At 54.3% G+C, this 22,228-nt stretch overlaps 1 protein-coding gene across 3 annotated transcripts in view; it reads right to left on the bottom strand.

The window, feature by feature from the left end:
• INPP5A (inositol polyphosphate-5-phosphatase A) overlaps positions 1-22,228 on the bottom strand; it is a 145,310-nt gene that overhangs the window by 89,040 nt on the left and 34,042 nt on the right. For all 3 annotated transcript variants that reach the window (XM_070781150.1, XM_070781148.1, XM_070781149.1), the window contains exon 2: positions 3,735-3,776. In XM_070781150.1, the coding sequence (XP_070637251.1) occupies positions 3,735-3,776 (42 nt within the window). The remainder of the gene's footprint in view (positions 1-3,734; positions 3,777-22,228) is intronic.

Here is a 22,228-nt window from a genome sequence, read left to right as displayed (position 1 = left end):
CATGTGCATGTGTGCATGCGTGCACATGTGTGTGTGCGTGCGTGTGTGTGCGCATGTGTGCACATGTGTGCATCTGTGTGTGCGTGTGTGCATCTGTGTGCGTGTGTGTGCGTGCGTCTGTGTGTGTGTTGCATGCATTGTTACACACGTAAACAGCTCTACATGCTTGACTTGCTGAAGTCCCTTGAACTCGGGCGTTTACTCCACGCAGGAGACAGACCTGTGTTCTCACCGAGACGACTCTGTCCGCCTTTGCTGTCAGGCCACTGCTCGCATCACAGCGTCACGTGTTTCAAGCTTCTTGAAAAGCTCGACAGAAACGTCAGTGTGTCTTGCTTAAATGTTTGACAGAACTTATCAGTGTTGAGGAAAGCTTTAATAAAGAGCTCGTTTATTTCTTCTCGACTTAGCTTCCTTTGCTTTTCCAAAAACATCTTCCTTTCATGTAAGTGTCCAGATTTATTGGCAAAAAGTTGTTCGTGATCATTCCTTTACTATCTTTTTATTGTCTACAGGATTTTCAGTGACCATTCCCCAATGTCAAATTTCTGAAATTGATCATTCTTTAATTCTTATCTTCTACTTTCAGAAATTAGATATAGAAGAGCAAATTAAATGGAAAGTAATCAAGAAAAAGGAAAAAAAAAAAAAAAACAGTGAAAAAGAAAACAACGGACAGAATCAGTAAAATCAGAAGCAGCCCCCGAGGTCAGCACAGCTAGGGAACCGCTAACCGTCCCATGGGCAGAAGGGTCTGATGTCCCTGCATCTTCGCCTGCCTGCTCATTTCTTTTTATTGGTTGTAAACATCAAATTGTGCATTCCAGCTCACTGGACACTAGCCTGGACATCCTCTCGGGCTTTAACTGGCCAGTACAGCCTGGCCCCTGATCCCCACAGCCACACTGTTCTGTCCTGCCCACTGCCTGAGGTCTGAAAACCAGTGTTTCTTACACATTTTCTGGTTTTAATTTGTTTAAGACAGGACGGGAAATTTGGTACCTGTTTCTGTGTGTACCCAGGTTCGATCCCTAGGTTGGGAAGATGCCGTGGAGAAGGGAATGGCTACCCACTCCAGTGTTCTTGCCTGGAGAAGCCCATGGACAGAGGAGCCTGGCAGGCTACAGTCCACGGGGCCGCAAAGAGTCGGACACAAATGAGTGCCTTTCACTTTTCACTTGCTCCGTGTTAGCTGGAAGCAGACAATACTCATCACGTTATTTTTTAAATTATTGCCAGGGAACATTGTGAAAGGCTTTCAAATGGGCATAACAGACTAGAGGCGCCTTGCCCCCGTCTGGGTTCTTCCAACCTTAGTGACCCCCGAGCTGTTGTACAGTCCCGTGAACTCTGAACTCCAGCAGCATCGCAAGGATTCAGGACCGCAGGACGCCAGTGTCCAGAGAAGCACAGCTCGTGCCCGGCCAGCCCTCCCTTTGGCATTGCTGAAAGGAGAGGCTGGTGTTCCCCCTTTGGACTCTTCTTTGAACCAGTTTTAACACCTTACTGGTTCTCTCGTCAGTAAATAACAAATATCTATTATCTCAATAAAGAGTCGTCACCACTTGCTCGTTTCTCGTGTCTGTGTGTGAGCCAGCGCCCCACGTGCCGTCAACACGTGCGCAGCCCTGTGACCAGCTGAGGGCGGCACCTTCTCCTTGGGACGCACAGACGTCGGGCGGGAGGCTCTGACATCAAACTTGAGGCAGAATCCGGGGGGGGGGGGGCATTTATTTACCCTCATATCTGCGCAGTTCCTCACTCTCATCCAGAGAGCTGAGCACACCCCGTGCACACACACTCCTGGTCCCCGGGCCAAGGCGTGTGTTCCGGGGAGGAGGCGGGCGCCCGGACACTGACTTGGAGGGAAATGCCTGCCCGCCCCCTGGGCTCCACTTCGGGGTATAGCCGCCGGGCTGCATGTGCGGCCAGGAGGCTCTGAAGGGACGCCTCCCGCCTGCTCCCAGGGGGCTGTCACCGCCAGGACCCCTCTGAGCCTGGACCCAGGGCCACTACCCGCCACCACCCCAACATACTCCCACCACGTCTCACACCTGCCGGGGCCAGCTGTGCAAAGCAAACAAAAGTGATGGAGAGCGGAGGCCGACGGTGGAGACGGGGCCCAGCACTCCGGGCCTCTCCCTCCACAGTCAGCCCGGGCAGCCGCTGGGGCCTGAGCACGCCTCCGAGGTGACCTCTCCAGGAAAGGGGTCTCGCCCGGCCCACTGGGCCAGCTGCCTGCCGAAAGCTGACCCCACAGCTCAGCCGGGCCAGGCTTCGGCCAGGGACCCTGAGGCCGCTGCCCACCTGGGCGGGTGAAATGCGGGGAAGGACGGGCTCGGAATGCCCCGTGACAGGAACAAGGCCCATGCCCTGCTAGACGCACCCCTGGCACCTCGCGCCCCCCACCCTCCTGGGCCTCGGGTGGGAACCCGTCCCCCTTGGCCAAGACCATCGTCCCCTCCGACAGCCCAGGCCCTTCCTGCTGGGCCCCGGGCCTCTCGGTTCCAGAGAGGACTTGCTGCCCCTCCCTGGCCTTCACCGTGGCTGGTACATCTGGGGGTGTGGACCACCCACACCAGCAGACTGGACAAGCAGCTGCCCCCTGTGCCAGTGTGGATGGCAGGAGTCAGGGGACAGCCCAGACACAGAAGGACATGGAGCGGACCCGCTGAGGCTCAGCGCCTGGGACCACCTGACTCCTGCACCTCCTCCTGCCATCAAAGCACCCGCACCTGCCCCGCAGACCCACCGCAGAAGCGCCCCGCGCCGTCAGCCATGCTGTCCCCGCCCGGCTCCCTGCTCTGTGGCCCCGCCAGCCTCCAGGTGCCACAGTCCCCCAGCAGCCCTGGCCGAGCAGGACGTCGTTTGCCCAGCAGTTCCCAGTGGCCTCTCAGATGCCCCACGGGGGGTCCCACACGCGTCACCCGCCTGGGGAACACAGGCTCCAGGAGCAGAGCCCTCTGTCGACACCGCAGAGCTGACATCCCGGAGAGAGCTGAGCACAGACGTGGGGCCCTCGGGGAGCTGGGAAGGAGCGGCTTGCCTGTCAGGCCTCGCCTGGAGCCTCTGGCCACGGTCCAGCCCAGCGTCAGCATGCATCCTGCCCAGACCCCGGGGCCGAACACGGGCTTTGCTGCCCCACCCTGCACCGCAGGTCCTCCCGAAGGTCCCTGCTGACGAGCAGAGCCCCATCCAGGGGCATCTAAGAAGGCAGGGGCTTCTGAGGAGGAACCAGGAAGTGGGAGGCACCCCTCCCCCGCTGGGGGACACCCCTCCCAGGGGGACCCCCACCCCAATCCCCCCCAGGACAGCGAGGCCACAGCCGCTCCCCCTCCCCCGAACTGCCCTCCCAGGGGCCTCCCCCCTGGTGGGAACTCTCCCCGCTGCGCCCCACCCCCGTGGGAACTCTCCCCCACCCCAGGACACTGAGGCCGCAGCCCTCCCCCTCCCCCTCCGTGGAACCGCCTCCCAGGGGGCCTCCCTCCGGTGGGAACTCCTCCCTGCACCCCCGCAGTGGGAAGCAGTGGGAACTCTCCCCTCCGTGCCGTGCCCCCCGCCCCCCCGAGGACACCGAGGCCACAGCCCCTCTCCCTCCCCCAAACCTCCCTCCCAGGGGGACCCTCCACCGTGGGAACTCCCCCCGCCCGAGGACAGCGAGGCCGCAGGGGAACCCGGGCCTCCAGCAGCCTGAGGTGCTTCCTCGCGTGGGCCGGCTGCCGCCCGGCTCTTACCTGATAAAACTCCCGAAGCCAGTTCTTCTGGAGGTTTTCTGGCTGTAAATTAAAGAGAAAAAAGAAGACAGTTAGGCCCGTGACACAGGCCAGCAGCCGCGAGCAGAGGCTAACATGATGGCCTGTCTGCGTGCTCACTGCAGGGCTGGGGCACAACGGGGTGGGGCCCCTTCCACACCGGGGCCTGGTCTGCCACTCAGCGGGGATGAGGGGCGGGCACCGGAGCTGGACCCACAGCTGACCCCAGCCCTGATCGTCCTCAGCAGTGGGGCGTCCCTGGAAGGGCTTCCTGGAGGCCAGGCCAGGGTGTCAGGCAGGACTCAGCAGCGTGGGGCCCAGGACTGGCCTGAGAACGGGCAAAAATGGGCAAAAAGCTGCGGCCTGAGAACGGGCAAGAACGGGCAAAAAGCTGCGTGGCCCCAGGTGTCAGCTTTGGGCCTGTGGGCCCAGGGAAGAGCTGGCACAGGGAAAATGGGGGTGCGCCTCTTCCCACATGTCCCACCAGGCTCCTGGACCCCCAGACCAGCCAGCCGAGCAGGGCACACAGCCCCAGCCCCCCAGCATGGTCAAGGAGCTGAGGCGGGGACGGGAGACACACGGGGACCCTCAGGAGGTGGCAGAGCTTCACAAGTGGGAGACGAGAAGCCCGACGTCCAACGCCACTGGGCCACACGCAGAAACGACTCAGAGCAAACACAGCCCAGCACCCTTGAGACTCACACCCCGGATCCAAGCAGGGCTCTGGGCACCGGGGATGCAGGCGGAGCCAGGGCCTGGCTGACCACCCGGGCGCAACACGGCCACAGCAGCGCCATAGGCGGGGGCTGCCGCCAGCAGAGGCTTCCACGTGTCCCGAAAAGCAGGAAGACTGGACTGTGGACAGATCAACGAACAAAGAGAAAAAATGCCTGCAGACCCAGAGCCTCACAGACCACCGAGCAGGAGGCAGAGAACGTCCCAGGCACCTGCCGGACACAGACGGCGGCCGGGGTCCAGCCAGGTGTGGGGTCTTCCAGTCCCCAAGGCCAGGTTCGGGAGCCAGGCCCCCAGCCCCACATCTGAACAGCGAGGAGGGCACGCCCTGCCCCCTCTACCACCCTCACGGGCGAGCGAAGAGATGACAGCGGGAGATGGCAGCCCGGAGAAGCCCCGGCAGAGGCTGAGCCGTGACGGGCAGCACGGCCAAGGCTGAACGTCAGTCTCTGGACTTCAGGGAAAACAACGCCCGAGCCAGAGAGATTCCACCCTAGGTCCTCAGGAGGCTGACAGCAGAGAGCAGCGAGCATGGGGAGTCTGTGCAGAAGCGGACCTTCAGACACGCTGGGGGTGGAGGAGCCATGGGAAACAGCGTGGACTTGCCATGTGGCCGGGCGATGTGCCCACGAGACCCAGAAATGCTCATCCACAGAGACAGAGCCACGAGCACGCGCAGCAGCAGACCAGGAGCTGAAAGGCAGGAACTACCTGGAGACCCATCAGCTCAGGGACGGAGAGATAAGGCATGTGGTCACACTGCACGGCAGCCACGGACACGGGCCACACACGCCATCAGTTCACAGACAGAGTGATAAAATCCGTGGTCACGCAGCACAGCGCTCAGCCACGGACCCGGGCCACACGTGGGCAGGCCTCAGAAACACCGTGCTTAGTGCAAGAGGCCGGACTCCAGCTTACACAGCGCTCAGAACTGGCAGGCCCACAGACAGGGCGGGCCGCTGCCAGCCCCGGCGTCCGAGGGCGGGGCTGGTATGCGCTGCCCACGGCGGTGGGGGGGCAGCTCCGCTTTGATGCGGGAACAGCGCTGCAGTGCGAGCCCCTCCCCCACAGACCCTGCTGACCCCTCCCCGAGCCAGGGGCCCAGCACACCCGCGCCGGGGCCGGCACAGGGGCGGGGGCCACGGTCAGTCGGCCTCGGGCCCCAAGGCGATCAAAGGAAGAGAACTTTCAGGGCAAGGCCCCCAATTCCCCCCAGCCCTGACTGAGGGCAAAGGGGCTGGTCTGGGGGTGCAGAGGGCCCCACCAGCATTTTAGCAACGTTTCCACACCAGCGTCCATGGGCTCGGCCTGGAGACAGAGGAAGGAGAGATTCGGGCCGTAGTCCTGATGTCCAGGGCCACGGCCGGACGTGAGGCCCCTAGCCCTGCACTCACACCCGCGGCCCGCCCAACACACGTGTCCACGACATCCTCGCCAAAACCCTGCAGGAAGTGGCGACAGCAGGAGGCAGGAGGCCTTAGGACCGCTGAGCTGCTGCTGTTTAAGACCCCTCACCACATTCCCGATTGACCCACAGGACAGGCGTGACCGGGACCCTCAGTCCTATCCCCGGCCCAGGACCCAACCCGCGTGACTGCCCAGGTGGGCCGGCGAAGTCTCCAAGGGCGAGGACCACCCAACCTTCCTAAGCCTGAGCTTCCCACCTCGGGTGCCCGGGACTCACTCCCTCCAGGAGGCGCCCCAGAGCTGCTGCTCCGGGGGCTTGAGCCTGGAGCCGGAGGAGAGGCCTGGGGCGGGCACAGTGCAGGGGGAGTCAGGCCCCCGGCAGCAGGCGGGCTCACGCCGCACTGGGGGCGCGATGCCCCCATGCTTGAACCAAGGGTCCTGCACGAGGAAGGGCTGCACAAAGCTGTGGGGCCGGAGGGCCTCCCTCTCCCGAGACAGGCTGGACACGCCGCAGGCAAGGCACTTGCCCGGTAGGTCCCCGGGAAAACATGGCCGTGTGGACGAAGCGGGCTGCACTGCATGACTCTGGACGGCGCTGACAGGAATCAACGCGGGGACAGAGGCCTGTGGTGTCCCCTGTAATGGAAACCGCACGCACAGGCCCCGGGGCTGAGGCAACAGATCTCTCCGCGCGGCCTGGGCTCGGTCCCCAGTGCGGCCACCGGTTCTCAGGCCTCTGCTCCTACCATCCCTACCGGGCACTCAGAAGCTGGGCCAGGTACTCCACAGCCATGCACACACACGTGTGCACACACCACACAGGCACACTGAGAGCACACACACTCCCACATGTGCACACACCCCGCACGCGCGCGCGCACACACACACACACATGCACATGCATGCCCACGCATGCACACCCACACGGGCACACACGTGTGCACACACCCACACACGCAGACACATGAGTGCACACACACACATGCGTGTGTACACATAACCACCATCTGGACTTGGCCCTGTGGGGGACGGACAGCACGGAGCATGGCCCACCCTCCCCGGTCACAGACCTGCACAGCCTCCTGTAAGTGGCGCACGGCCTCCTGTAAGTGGCGCACGGCCTCCTGTAAGTGGGCGCACGGCCTCCTGTAAGTGGGCGTCCACTCTGCCACCGCCCAGGAGGTCCTGGCCATACTGACCAGAGTGTGCTCCACAGTGGCTCACACAGAAGCCCACCTACTCCAGGCGCCTTCGGCCCCAAGCAGCTTGTAAGTCATCTGGGCGCCCTGCTGCAGCCTATGAAATGGACCAGAACCTTCCGTGCGTGGTCGGGCCCACGGCCTGGGGGCGGTCCTGCCAGGTCAACGGCCTAAGAGCAGCGCAGGGATGCTCCGCAGGGCAGCCACGTCGGGAAGGGGCAGCAGGACCTGAGGCTCCTCTAGTCGGACTGTGGGTCACCAGCTCGCTTAGATCACCAGTATGACTCTCAGCCCAGGAGGCTATGGGTTCCTCAAAACCATTAACCCAACAGTCCTAATAAAAGTGCTTTCAACAAAGATACACCCATGTTTATGTTTAGAGAGGCCTCCAGAGGCTGTGGGATAATTAAAGGGCAGCTCTAAACAGACAACAGGGGACAAGAGCAGCTGGAGAACCCAGCCCACCTGCACATCAGGGCCACGCTGACCCACTCGCTGACCCGACCCGGGCACTTCCTGGCCAGCATCTCACCCACCCAAGCTGACTGCTGGCCCCTCAGCCCCTCCGCGTCCCTGAAGGTTGTCCGCTCACCCCTGACCTCCACAAGGGGATGTCCCTCTCCCTTCACAAGGGCTCCTCACGGCCTAGCCCAACTCTGGAGCCCCCAGCCTAGACCCTGAGTGCTGAGGGGCAGCACCATGACCCCAAGCCACCGGACCTCGGGCTCCTCTGCCCTCCCCGCTCTCACACTCATACACATGCTCACACACTCACACAGACACACTCTCACACAGACATTCACACATGCTCTCACACTCTCACACATGCTCTCACACACGAATGCTCACACACTCACAGACACACACACTCTCACACAGACACACACATGCTCACACACACACTCATGCAAACACTCACACAGATACACATGCTCTCACATACACTCATGCAGACACACTCTCACACAGACACTCACACATGCTCTCACACTCACACTTTCACAATGCTCTCACACTCAACACACACACACTCATGCAGACACACTCTCAGACACACATGCTCTCACACACTCATGCTCACACAAACACACTCATGCAGACACTCACACAGACACTCACACATGCTCACACACTCACACATGCGGACACACAGATACACACATGCTTACACACTTGTTCACATGAGGACACACGGCTCATAAACTCACACGTGCACATGTGGGGACACACACATGTAGACACACAGAGATACACACATGCTCACACACTCATACACACGTGCACATGTGGGCACACACATGTTCACACACTCACACACCTCTCACACACATGCACACACACAAAGATACACACTCACATGCTCACACGTGCACATGCACACACACATACATGCTCACAGTCATACACATGTGTACATGTGGGCACACAGATGCTCACATGCGTGCACATGTGGGCAGACACACACACAAAGATACACACTCACACACACAAAGATACACACTCACATGCTCACACACATGTGCACATGCAGATACACACATGCTCACATACACACGGACATGCAGACACATGTGGACACACTGCTCACACTCACATGTGTACATGTGGACACACACGCAGACACACACAGATACACACTCACAAGCTCAGAAACGTGCACATGCAGACACACATCTCACACCTATACACATTCACACACGCGGACACACGCATGCTTGCCCTCACACGTGCCTGCGCCCCCCTGCCCCTCCCCAGCTCCTCCATCTGTCTGTCCTTCACTTCTGCCCCAGGAGCTGCTCTCAGCCAGGCCTGGAGGCCTCATAGTTGCAGCCCATATTTGGCTAATGCAGAGTTATTTTTAAAACCACTAAAGTAAGAATAAAAGATAAACACACATAATAGTTCTTAAAGAAATACTCTCATTTCAGCCCAAACCATGGGCCAGGCCGGCTCTGTGCACTCACAGGAAGCACACACCGCCCTGAGCTCTCAAGCACCCTGTCTGCAGAGCAGAGACTGTCAAAGCACGCTGGGAGGTGTTAAGGATACTCATTCTTTCCAAATGTGAAATTCTATTTCCGGAATTTTCGATCCTAGAAAAAAGTAATCGTAAACAACAAAAATGCTCTGCACACAAAGAAGTTCACGATGGCATTATTTATAAGAGTTACAGTTAAGAATACCACAGAGTTCACTGATAAAGAAAGTCACGTGGGCCGTCTGCGGAAAGGAAGGAGGCGGCAACAGAAAGAAATTCCTGAAACAGTAAATAAGTCCTGAGTATAAACATGCTGGGAGAGACTGAAGGCAGGAGGAGAAGGGGACGACAGAGGATGAGATGGCTGGATGGCATCACCAACAAGATGGACAAGAGTTTGAGTAAGCTCCAGGAGTTGGTGATGGACAGGAAAGCCTGGCATGCTGCAGTCCATGGGGTCGCAGAGAGTCAGATACGACTGAGCGACTGAACTGAACAGATAAACGTGGCGCTGCTCACACAACACCGCAAACGGGACGTAATGCCATTTACAAAAGGCCAAAAGGATAAGGTGTATTTTACCAAAAAACCCACAACATCTGATGAGCACACGCTGACACGGAAGCGGTTTCCACCTTAACGGAGATGCAAGGATCACAAGCCCCACAGCGAGGACCAGGCCGGCACACACACGCCCCCCTGCTGAGAAGCCCCTGCAGGCCTGGCCGCCGTGCCCACCACATCCTCCCCAGGCCCACGTGAAAGCTGGACGGCCCACGTGGCCCGCAAGGAACGAGGGGCTGTGTGGAAGGTGCACGAAGGCGCGGTCTGGCCAGCTGCCGCTTTAAACGCTCCAGCAGGGCGACAAGAAGACTGAGAGAAGAGCACCAAAACCCTGAGCAGCTGCATGTGAAGGATTTCTCCTTCTTTTGTTGTCTTCTTCTTAATGTGTTTATAATTACATCACTTTCATATCTTTAACTCTTGATTTTAAAAGCTTGAGGAAGAGAAAAACAATGAAAATAACACCAAAATCCTGAGTAGCTGTATTTTTCTTTTATTTTCTTCATTTTCATGTTTATAATTACATTACTTTCATATCTTTAACTCCTAATTTTAAAAGCCTGAGGAAGAGAAAAACAATGAAAGCTCTCAGAATACTCTGGCAACATTTGAAACAACCGCTAATCCCTATAAACAATTTTAAAAAAAAGGCAAAGGACAAACAGGGAAAAGGATTCGCAGCTTATATGAAAGGTATTGGGCTGATCTGCTTATTCCTGCACAAAAATAAGTCAGAAAACCAACAACCCACACACCACAGCACAAACACATACACACACTCCACATACACATGCCACACACACACACACACACACCACACACACACACCACACACACACATCACACCACAAACACACACACACCCCACAGATACAAAGCTGCTCAAAGCCACCTGTGGCCAGTGACCACTGGCCTGGATGGAGCAGATTTCAGAGTGTTTCCATCAACACAGGAAACGTCTCTGACTCAAGACCAGTGTTGTCCACTCGCTTTGTGTGATGATAAGAACGTTCTCTATTTGCACCAGCTGAATTTCCACTTGAAATGGGTACTGTGACTAAATAACTGAATTTAAATTTTTACTTAATTTTGATTAAATCAATATGAGTCACACATAATTAGCCATTACTAGACAGTATAGCTCTGGATAACAGAAAAGGAAGAAAAACTCTGAGGTCTACCATGAAAAACACATATGCTATCGACTGACACAGAAAGGAGAGGAAGGCCGCATACAAAAGAGGGCGCCTTCAGGTCAGCCTCACAGAGCAGTGCAGACGCCCCGTTACAGAACGCAGCGGCAGACAGAAAACTCACCATCAGGACCAAGTGCAATCAACCGTGAAGCAATGGACAGTTCAACATGAGGAAAGCCTCTAACGCAACTGACCAACAAAATGAAGAAAAGCGCATGATTATATCTACAGTGACCGAGAAGTCAACTAGACATTTGGCAGCAGAAGGGCTTGGCTGGAGCTCCACCACCCGTGGACGGGCGCGTCCCCTGTGAGCCTTCCCGTCTCGTCCCAGGGATGGGGGTGGGGGAGACGAGACACGTGAGGGTCTCAGCCCAGTGGCAGAGGCCCCCTAGCAGAGAGAGGCATCACCACAGGCTACAGGTCACCTTGCCCCCCCATTACCCCACACGAGGAGGCTCCAGGGCAACAGTCGTGGGCTCCAGACGGGAGAGGGCGAGACACAGGGGCCCCCAAACCAGGACACGGCGGGGTGGAGGGCAAACCCGAGACATAGGGCCCCCCAAACCAGGACATGGGGGGAGACACAGGGGGCCCCCAAACCAGGACAGCAGGGGGCAGGGGGCAAACCTCTGACATCACAGCCACAGCTGACAGTAAACACGGCTCACCCCCGGCCCGCACTGCAGGCCTCAGTCCCTATGACCCAACTCATCACGTGCAGATTTCAACAAAAATTACACGGCAAGAGAAAATCAGTCTAAACGTGATTGATTGATTGATTGATTGATATTTATGGACAGCTTTTGGATCTTAGTTCCCTGACCAGGCGTAGAACCTGGGCCACCGGCAGTTGGAAGCTCGAAGTCCTAGTCACTATCATGCGTGCATGCTCAGTCGCTTCAGTCGTGTCTGACTCTTTGCGACCCCAGGTACTGTAGTCCGATAGGCTCCTCTCTCCATGGGATTCTCCAGGCAAGAATACTGGAGTGGGTTGTCATGCTCTCCTCCAGGGGATCTTCCCGACCCAGAGATCGAACCAGAGACTCCTGCATCACAGGCAGATTCTTTACCGCTGAGCCATCAGCTGCTGCTGCTGCTAAATCGCTTCAGTCGTGTCCGACTCTGTGCGACCCCATAGACGGCAGCCCATCAGGCTCCACCGTCCCTGGGATTCTCCAGGCAAGAACACTGGAGTGGGTTGCCATTTCCTTCTCCAATGCATGAAAGTGAAAAGTAAAAGTGAAGTCGCTCAGTCGTGTCCGACTCTTCGCGACCCCATGGACTGCAGCCCACCAGGCTCCTCCGTCCATGGGATTTTCCAGGCAAGAGTACTGGAGTTGGGGGGAAGCCCCCTAATCACCGGACCTACGAGGAATTCCTTAAAGACATTTTAAAAAATGCATCAGAATCTGACTCAGTTATGACACAGATTTTGGAATTATCAGAAAGAGAATTTAAAATAACTGTGACAGGAAAAGTGGACAATTTTCAGGAACAGATGGGTAACAGCAGCAGAGTGATGGAAACTCTGAGAACCAAAAGGAAACACTAGAAATCAGAAACACTAACAAAAATGAAGACTGTCTTCAGTGGCTCATGCACAGATTAGACATAGCCAAAGAAATAGTAAGCTTGAAGATACGGCAATAGAAGCTTCCAAAACTGAAATGCAGAGATTATAAAAACGAAAAAAATTTACCGAACATCCAAGAATTGTAGGACACAAAAGAGCAACACCAGAAGAGAGAGAGAAGAGAGCAGATGAAAAGTTTGAAGAGATAATGGCCAAGAACTCTGCAAAGTTATGACCAAACCGCAGATCTCCAAGGCTTAGAGAACCCCAAGTAGGATAAACACTAAAACATCTAAACCTCATCTTAGACATTTAGGCACAGTTGCTGAAAGCAGAAGATGAGGAGAAACCTTGAAATAAGGAGGGAAACAAACACACCTAATCTATAGAGGAACAAGGACAAGAACCACAGTGAACTTGACAAAAACCCCACGGGCAAGGAGACAGTGAATCGAGATGTTTCCTGTGGGCGGAAGAAAACCAAAACACCAACCCAGAATTACGTATCCAGCAAAATTATCTTCCAAAAGTAAAGGGGAGAGACTTAAACTTGGACAAACAAAACTGAGGAGATTCATAACCAGTACACGCGAACATGAAAAGTAATGGCTTCAAACGTTTTTCAGGGAGAGAGAAAATTATAGAGGGGATATAGAATAAGGGGGTTTAAATAAGGGGAAGAAATAAACGAAGGCTAAAAATATTAACTGAAAAGTTCCTCAATAGAAGCAACATTTATGATAAAATGATAATCAACCAGGATTTGGTAAGTGCTTCCTGAGCGGGCAGAATTCCAACAAGCCTCCAGGGGCCCCACGTGGGTGTTCACTCCCACACGGGGCGGGGGTGACTCTGTAAGATGCCACTCCCCCAACTGGCTAACACACGGCCAAGATGAAAGGGACTCTGCAGAGGTAATGAAATTCCAAAGTTAGTGGATCTTAAGTTAATCAAAAGGGGGATTATCTCAGGTAGGTCCAACCTTATCTGGTATCAGGTGAGTCATTTAAAAGGGTCTAAAGGTCAGAGTCTGGAAGCAAAGGATCTCGCTCTCCTTTGCCGTCCCGAAGAAGCAAGACGCCAAGGGTTGTACAGCCTGGGGAGCTGACCCGCAGCCTGTCCCTCCTGGGGGCTCCAGATGAGCAGGCGGCCCCTGAGAAGGGGACCCAGCTCTGTGTCCCACCCCCGACCCTGCAGAAGAGGGACACGGGGAGGCGCTGGGCTAACCCGAAGTCCGCGACGGCCTGTTGCACAGCAGGGGAGCCCATCACAACCCTGATGCTGCAAACGCACGTGTGAGTGCAGGAAGACGGAAGGCCTGCTACTTTAAACTTTCCCCGCTCTGGTTTCACTGCGGGGTAAGGCCTATGGCAAGGATCTAATTCACAACGTCACCCAAATGGTTAAACTGTACGAGTAACCCTTCTCCCCAGCTGCTACTGCACGGCCGGCCTGTCTGTGCCTCCCTCGCTCCCTCCAATAATCGGCCTTATCAAATATTTATTTCACTCACATATTCAAACAAACAACTCAACGCTCCCTTAGGTTACTGCTTTCCTGGGCTTTTCCTGTTTCTTATTCAGCAATGTTTGGATTTATGTTTACCCTTCCCACGCTCCTTCAGTTTATGGCGTACTTCTCTATTTCATTTTGACTAAAGTGCTTTCTTTATTTTTAATACTATCACAACTTATCACAGAGTATATTTATTAGAAAAACGCCACCACATGCACACCTCTGCCCCTCATCCTAAGGCCAGTCCCTGCCTCCTGTGGGCAGGCCAGCCACGCCAGGCACTCCTGGAAAGGTCAGGCGCCTGGCAAGGGCGCACACCATTCCCACATTCATGCCACCTGACACCCAAGCCACAGGGGTGGCATCGCGTGAGGAGCAGCCAGAGGCGTCACGGCAGGACGGGAGCCAGGCTGCCCGCCCCACAGAGCGTGATCCCGCGGAGCAGGTGGTAAATCTGAAACAAACAGCAAAAGAACTCGGGGAAAATGGCAGGACAAAAGATTAACATACAAAAATCAGCAGCGGCCACAAATACAGACAGCAGCCGGTGAGAAGGCGCATGGGGAAGGAAAGCCCCGCTTACAACAGCAACATAAGAAAAGGTACCAGTGAGGAGTAAACTTTAAAATGTGACAAGTTTACAAGAGAAAAGTATTAAGACATTCCTGGCAGAGACGAGAGTCAGATGTGAGTCACCGGAGCGCCTTGCGGTCCTCAGAGCCTGACTCCGGGGGAGCGTCAGGGCTGATCCCCGGTGAGCCTCCCACCCCACCCAGCTCCACCGGATAAGCAGTTCTAAAGTTCACACAGAGAAAGGAGTCATGACTCAAAGTTCGAATATCAGTTTTAAAGACAATCATGTGTTCAACTAAATTTTTTTTAAATTGCATAGCGAAAAAATTAGTAAAATCAAAAACTGTGAAGCTGATTGAAAATATTTGTAATATATATCAGGGGCGAAGAGCTTATCTTCCTAATATTTGAAGAATTCTTTAAAGTCGAGGGGAAAAAGGCAAAATATGAAAAAACTCAAACAGCATCACAGAAAAGACACCTGACTAACTTCTCGTGGGAGAGACGTCGCCTGCTTCCTAGACCGGAGGGGCCGGGCTCCAAGGTGGGGCAGGGGGGCACCTGGACCCCAAAGTCCAACCGGAAACCGAAGGGGGGACACGTAGGCATCCACGCTGCAGTCACCCTGCAGGACGGTCAGCGGCAGAAGGATCAGGGATGGGGGCCAGACTGGAAGAGACAACCGTGCCCCAGGCCCACGGAGACCCCACGCCACGGGAAAACCAGGGAAAGCAACGTGCGGAAGAGACTGGGCCACGGGACTCATTCCGACCGGGAGCTTTGTGGCAGCAAAGCCCGCAGTGGTCGGACGGGCACTGTCCTTGCAGGCAGGCTGTTTGCCACCTCCTCTCTAGGCAGGTTCCACCCCAGCTCACAGCCCCTCTGCACCCAGGAGGGGCTTGGCTATGGACAGCGGTCAGTGTCCAGCCGCCGGACCAGGAAGGCACAGGCGGGCAGGAGCGGGGCGCGTGGGCCCGGACGGCAGAGCTGTCAGCGGGCCACCAGAGCCCACATCCCCCCGACTCTCAGTGCCCACCGAGGTCTCCCCGCCTGGCCTGGGGGACACGCTTATCTCTAAGACTCATCCTACCCACAGCACTCAACGGTCCCAGGAGCTTCCCCACAGCACCCGAGGAGGGACCTCTGCATCTAGCTTGTTGTCCAGACCCTTGGTCGTGTCCAAATCTTTGTGATCCGTGAGCTGCAGCACGCCAGGCTTCCCTGTCCTTCACCATTACTTTGGTCCCAGAATTTAATCAAACTCTTGGCCATCGAGTCGGTGATGCCATCCAACCATCTCATCCTCTATTGTCCCCTTCTCCTCCTGCCTTCAATCCTTCCCAGCGTCAGGGTCTTTTCAAATGAGTCAGCTCTTCGCATCAGGTGGCCAAAGTATTGGAGCTTCAGCTTCGGCATCCGTCCTTCCAATGAATATTCAGGGTTGATTTCCTTTAGGATGGACTGGTTTGAGCTCTCTGCAGTCCAAGGGACTCTCAAGAGTCTTCTCCAGCACCACAGTTCAAAAGTATTAATTCTTTGGCACTCAGACTTCTTTACAGTACAACTCTCACAATTGTACATGACTACTGGAAAAACCATAGCTTTGACTATGCCAACTTTTGTCCATAAAGTGATGTCTCTGCTTTTTAACTCACTGTCTACATTCGTCATATCTTTTCTTCCAAGGAGTAAAGCAGTGTCTTAATTTCGTGGCTCAGTCACTGTCCACAGTGACTCTGAAGCCCCAGAAAGTAAAACCTGTCACCGCTCCACTTTTCCCATCTATTTGCTACGATGCGACGGGACTGGATGTGATGATCTTCATTTTTTGAATGCTGAGTTTCTTTTTTATTTTATTTTTTAACTTTACAATATTGTATTGGTTTTGCCGTATATCAACATGAATCTGCCACAGGTATACATACGTTCCCCATCCTGAACCCTCCTCCCTCCTCCCTCCCCGTACCATCCCCCTGGGTCGTCCCAGTGCACCAGCCCCAAGCATCCAGTATCGTGCATCGAACCTGGACTGGCGACTCGTTTCATACATGATGTTATACATGTTTCAATGCCATTCTCCCAACTCATCCTACCCTCTCCCTCTCCCACAGAGTCCAAAAGGCAGTTCTATAATCAGTGTCTCTCTTGCTGCCTCGCATACAGGTTCATCATCACCATCTTTCTAGATTCCATGTATGTGCGTTAGTATCGGAGAAGGCGACGGCACCCCACTCCAGTACTTTGCCTGGAAAATCCCATGGATGGAGGAGCCTGGTAGGCTGCAGTCCATGGGGTTGCTAAGAGTCGGACATGACTGAGCGACTTCACTTTCACTTTCATGCATTGGAGAAGGAAATGGCAACCCACTCCAGTATTCTTGCCTGGAGAATCCCAGGGATGGGGGAGCCTGGTGGCTGCCGTCTCTGGAGTCACACAGAGTCCGACACGACTGAAATGACTTAGCAGCAGCATACTGTATTGGTGTTTTTCTTTCTGGCTTACTTCATTCTGTATAATAGGCTCCAGTTTCATCCACCTCATTAGAACTGATTCAAATGTATTCTTTTTAATGGCTGAGTAATACTCCATTGTGTATATGTACCACAGCTTTCTTATCCATTCATCTGCTGATGGACATCTAGGTTGCTTCCATGTCCTGGCTATTGTAAACAGTGCTGTGATGAACACTGGGATACACATGTCTCTTACAATTCTGGTTTCCTCGGTGTGTATGCCCGGCAGTGGGATTGCTGGGTCATAAGGCAGTTCTATTTCCAGTTTTTTAAGGAATCTCCACACTGTTCTCGATAGTGGCTATACTAGTTTGCATTCCCACCAACAGTGTAAGAGGGTTCCCTTTTCTCCACACCCTCTCCAGCGTTTATTGCTTGTAGACTTTTGGATCACAGCCATTCTGACTGGTGTGAAATGGTACCTCATAGTGGTTTTGATTTGCATTTCTCTGATAATGAGTGATATTGAGCATCTTTTCATGTGTTTGTTAGCCATCTGTATGTCTTCTTTGGAGAAATGTCTATTTAGTTCTTTGGCCCATTTTTTGATTGGGTCATTTATTTTTCTGGAATTGAGCTGTAGGAGTTGCTTGTATATTTTTGAGATTAGTTGTTTGTCAGTTGCTTCATTTGCTATTATTTTCTCCCATTTTGAAGGCTGTCTTTTCACCTTGCTTAGAGTTTCCTTTGTTGTGCAGAAGTTTTTAAGTTTAATTAGGTCCCATTTGTTTATTTTTGCTTTTATTTCCAATATTCTGGGAGGTGGGTCATAGAGGATCCTGCTGTGATGTATGTCGGAGAGAGTTTTGCCTATGTTCTCCTCTAGGAGTTTTATAGTTTCTGCCTGAGATGCAGGAGACCCCAGTTCGATTCCTAGGTTGGGAAGATCCCCTGGAGAAGGGATAGTCTACCCACTACTGTATTCTTAGGTTTCCTTGTGGCTCAGCTGGTAAAGAATCCGCCTGCAATGTGGGAGACCTGGGTTCAATCCCTGGGTTGGGAAGATCCCCTGGAGTAGAGAAAGGCTACCGATGCCAGTATTCTGGCCTGGAGAAGTCCATGGACAAACTCCATGGGGTCACAGAGTTGGATACAACTGAGCGACTTTCACTTTCACTTCACTTTCTCTTGGCAAAACTCTGTTAGCCTTTGCTCTGCTTCATTTTGTACTCCAAGGTCAAACGTGCCTGCTTCCCACCGGCCCAGGCCAAACTTCGGTTCTCTGTGGGCCAGGGCCCCGTTTCTCGGAGGGAAACCAGACTGTGAGCAGCAGAGGGTACTTGAGACAAGGTGCCCGGGGAGCCAGGGGCCAACGGCAGCTCTCTCTACAGGGCCCCAGGAAGGCACGGCCGCCCAGCCAGGGTCCCCACCGGGAAAAGAGTGAGGCACCTCTTCCTGAAGGTCAGACTCAGGCCCCACAAGACGGCCACCAGCGCTGGGAGGCCCCTCGGCACGTCGCACTCCCGCCAGTGAGACCACCCCTTTCACACATCCAAGAGGGCACTGTCGCCCCTTAAGGTTCAAACTGTGAAGCCTGGTCTAATTCAGAGGCTAAAACATGGAAATGTGCTTTTAGCATCTGAGGGAGGCGGCACTGGGACTGAGGGAGCTGCCCTGGGATGCATGGCCGGGCGCCCAGCGGCCTCGTGGCCTGGAGCCTGGGCTTGGGGCAACGCGGAGTCAGGGTCTTCAAAGCCCCAGGGTCCTGAAGGCAGAAACCCAGCCCGCAGGGAGGTGGCTGCACCCGCCTTCCAGGCCAACAGAGACAGCGCAGGACCGGGAGCACCAGGACGTACAATCGTCTTTCTCAAATACGCCCTAGAAACGTCCAAGGGCAAGTCACTAGGAAGGAACGGCGCCCGGCTCCCCGCTCTGCGCCTGCGGCGAGGCCTCCGGGCACTGAGCTGCCCCGGCTTCTCAGGAAATCCTGCCCCACGCTGCACGCTTATCCCTGTGGAAAACCATTTCCTTTCCCGAGAAAGGAAATCTTGTCTCTGGAGGCACAAACACGGAGGCTAAGAATAGCTCTGCAGAGGAAATGCCGGTGGGCCGGCCACCAGTCGGCGGACACGCCACGCGGTGGGCGGGGAGCGTGCCCTGAAGTCCACCTGTCCTCTCTGCATGTTAGGCCTTTAGATAAACCCTGCAGAGCTTAAAAATGAAAGAATGAAAAGAAAACAATGAAAATAAAGAAAAAATGACAATAAGGAAAAAGATGAAAATAAGAAGAGCGAGGGAGGCTTTCCCACGACAGATAACCCAGCAGCATCCTCCTCTTTAGCTCACATCTACAAACGCTGCCAAGGCCCCCCACAGAGGCCTGGGACTTGAGAACCCGACTCACCGGGATGGAGGGCCTGGCAAAGCTATGACACAATAGACATTTGCCCTGAAGAGTGCCCTGGGCATCGTGTGTTTAAATGCCAATCTATCCCAGGTGGTGCGGTCGGTAAAGAATTCATCTGTCAACGCAGGAGACATGGGTTACACAGGCCCGATCCCTGGGTGGGGAAGAGCCCCTGGAGGAGGGCGTGGCAAGCCACTCCAGTCTTCTCGCCTGCAGGATCTCATGGACAGAGGAGCCTGGTGGGCTACAGTCCATGGGGTCGCAGAGAGTCAGACACAACTGAGCACACACAAGGACAGGGTCATCCAACAGGGTCAAATTCTAGGAAACAAAACAAGCTTAACTTAGAAATGACAGCCTATGAAAACGGAAATGATCCATCTTTGGGGCAGCCACCAGGGCTAAGACCGGGTGCGAGCCTGTTTCTCAGCAGAGGCCTGTCCAGCTGGATCGCTGGCACCAGGTGCAGAAGGAAACAGGTGTGGCAGGCAGCCACCGTCAGAGGCAGGTGTATGTCGGCATGGAAACCCGTGGGGTCTCCAGACCCTGGTGTGTCAGCACTGGGACTGCAGTGCGGGCACTCCTCCCAGGACCCACGTTTCCCTCTGGCACCCCAGGTCCTGCCAGGACCTCGCTTCGGGATTGAACAGCAAACGCGGTGCGCCAGGAACCCCGCACAGCCCTGGGGTGGCAGCAGAGGGGTGGGCTCCACCTTGGGCCCCACGCCACCCCGCCCCCACAGGCCTGCCTCTATCCTGCCCCATCGCAGGCATCTGTGGGGGGACCCACGCGAGCCACCGCCCAGCGTCCCCGCCCCGTCCTCCAGACCCCGCCAACACAGCGCACACACTCTCTTCCTCATGCTGATCCTCCTTCTTTTCTAAGAAAAAGGCAGAGAAACAAGGAGAGCAGGGCACGCGTCTGGGCCCAGGACACAGTGCGTGTGGGTCCCCAGGACTGCAGTTCAGGGGAGCCCCAGGCCCCAGAAACGCAGGAGGACAACGGGAAAAGCCCCGAGGGGGCGCCTGGGGAGAAGCGTGAGCCGCACCGACGCCTTTCTGTCCGACTTACAAAGACGCTTCTTGAGCAATGGCTCGCGGGCGGTGAACTACCGTTGGGCGGTGTGGCAGGCAGGTAAAGTTGGGAGGTCCCGGCCAGGGCACCGGCTGGGGACATGATTGCAATGTGGGCCTTCGGATTTGAGCCAAAGAAGGAAGATGTTAGAAAGATGAAAGCTGAGACTGACAAGGAAGGAAGCGGCACCATCGGTTTTGAAGATTGTTTTGCCACGGTGGTGGTTTAGTCGCTAAGTCGTGTCCGACTCTTGCAACCCCATGGACTGTAGCCCGCCAGGCTCCTCTGTCCAAGAATACTGGAGTGGGTTCCCATGCCCTCCTCCAGGGGACAATGACTGTAAAAATGAGTGAAAAGTGTGAAAAAGAACTATGGAAGGCTTTCACATTATTTGATGATGATGATACAGGAAGTATATCACTGAACAACATCAAGAGGGTTGCTAAGGAACTAGGGGAAGATTTAACAGAGGAAGAATTTCAGGAAATGCTTGATGAGGCTGATCATGATGGGGATGGAGAAATAAAGGAGGAAGAATTTTTGAAAATGATGCAAAAGACCACTCTTTATTAATACTGCTTTTTATTTCCTTCTGGAAAGTTAAAAACTTGAGGTGTATGGGGGGAGCCCTGCAGGAGGGAAGTGTGGTTTCTGAGTCCTCTGCACAGGTGCTGGGATCAGAGGCCTCCCAGAGGCTCCAACAGGGGCAATTACAGCGGCCTAATGCAGGGCGCTCCGGGGCAGAGATCCGGGGAAAGCTGCCGGGCTCTGACTTAATGAATCAAGTCTGTGTAAGCAAACAGCGTCGGCCTGGCTCATGCCTGATTCATGAAGCACCCGCTGCTTGCAGTCAACATGAATTTTCACCTAACACTTTCCAGCGAGTTCGGAGTTTCGAGCACTTGTACTTCCTGTCACTGACCATGACCTGCTTTCCCAGCTCCTGGGATCTGAGCATTAAGAAGCTCTTTTTATGGACTGGAAAAAAAGAGGGAAAATCTGCCAGTGCTATATACACTGTAAAGGCACAGAAAGCTGGAATTTAAACTTTCTTTAAATGCAGATTTAAAAAAAAAAAGACCCAAACTCTATGTTCAAACATGTTTGAGGGTCTCCATGTAATAGAATAAATCTTTTTTGGATAAAAAAAAAAAAAAAAAAAGAAAGTTAAAAACTTTATATTTGTTACAAGTTCCATAATAGCTGAATGTATGCATTTTCAGTGTTTAAGTTTATATACACAAACTGGTTTCCATGTCTAACCCACGTGAGAAGTTACATGTTTCTACCCACATGCTGTTAAATCTAGAGCATCAAGAAATAAAATGTAGTGACTCCCTTAAACCATGAATCCAAGAACAGTATTAATTCCAAGTGCTATTTTTAGAGCCCCGGGTTCTAAAACTCAGATTTTTTTTTTTTTAATTTAAGGACATTGGCCTCACATCACACGAATCTGGCCAGCCAGCTATTACTTTCCTTATTTGTGCAACTCTAAAAATGATGAACATTTCTTTTTTAACCAATTATTCAGATATGTAAAGTCTTAAATAAAACTGGCAACTTCAAAGAAAAATTAAAAAGAGGTTTCTTTGCAAAAGAGAATCATAGTTGTTTCAAAAATTGGGGAAAGTTTAGCAAGAGGGGGCCCAGAAATACAGTCAAGCTGCCGCCCTCTGGGGCCCCCACCCTCCCAGCTGGCCGTCCACTGCAGCTGCTGTCAGGCGGCCTCCCAACCCCAGGGGACAGGTGACTGGCGGGCACCCTGCCAGACAGGACTAGGAGGGGCCCCCCCG

The sequence above is a fragment of the Bos indicus genome, chromosome 26 (assembly GCF_029378745.1).
Source record: "Bos indicus isolate NIAB-ARS_2022 breed Sahiwal x Tharparkar chromosome 26, NIAB-ARS_B.indTharparkar_mat_pri_1.0, whole genome shotgun sequence".
NCBI classification, from domain to species: Eukaryota; Metazoa; Chordata; class Mammalia; order Artiodactyla; family Bovidae; genus Bos; species Bos indicus.
Note: the sequence above shows the minus strand (reverse complement) of the source record. Positions and strands in the feature narration are given on the sequence as shown.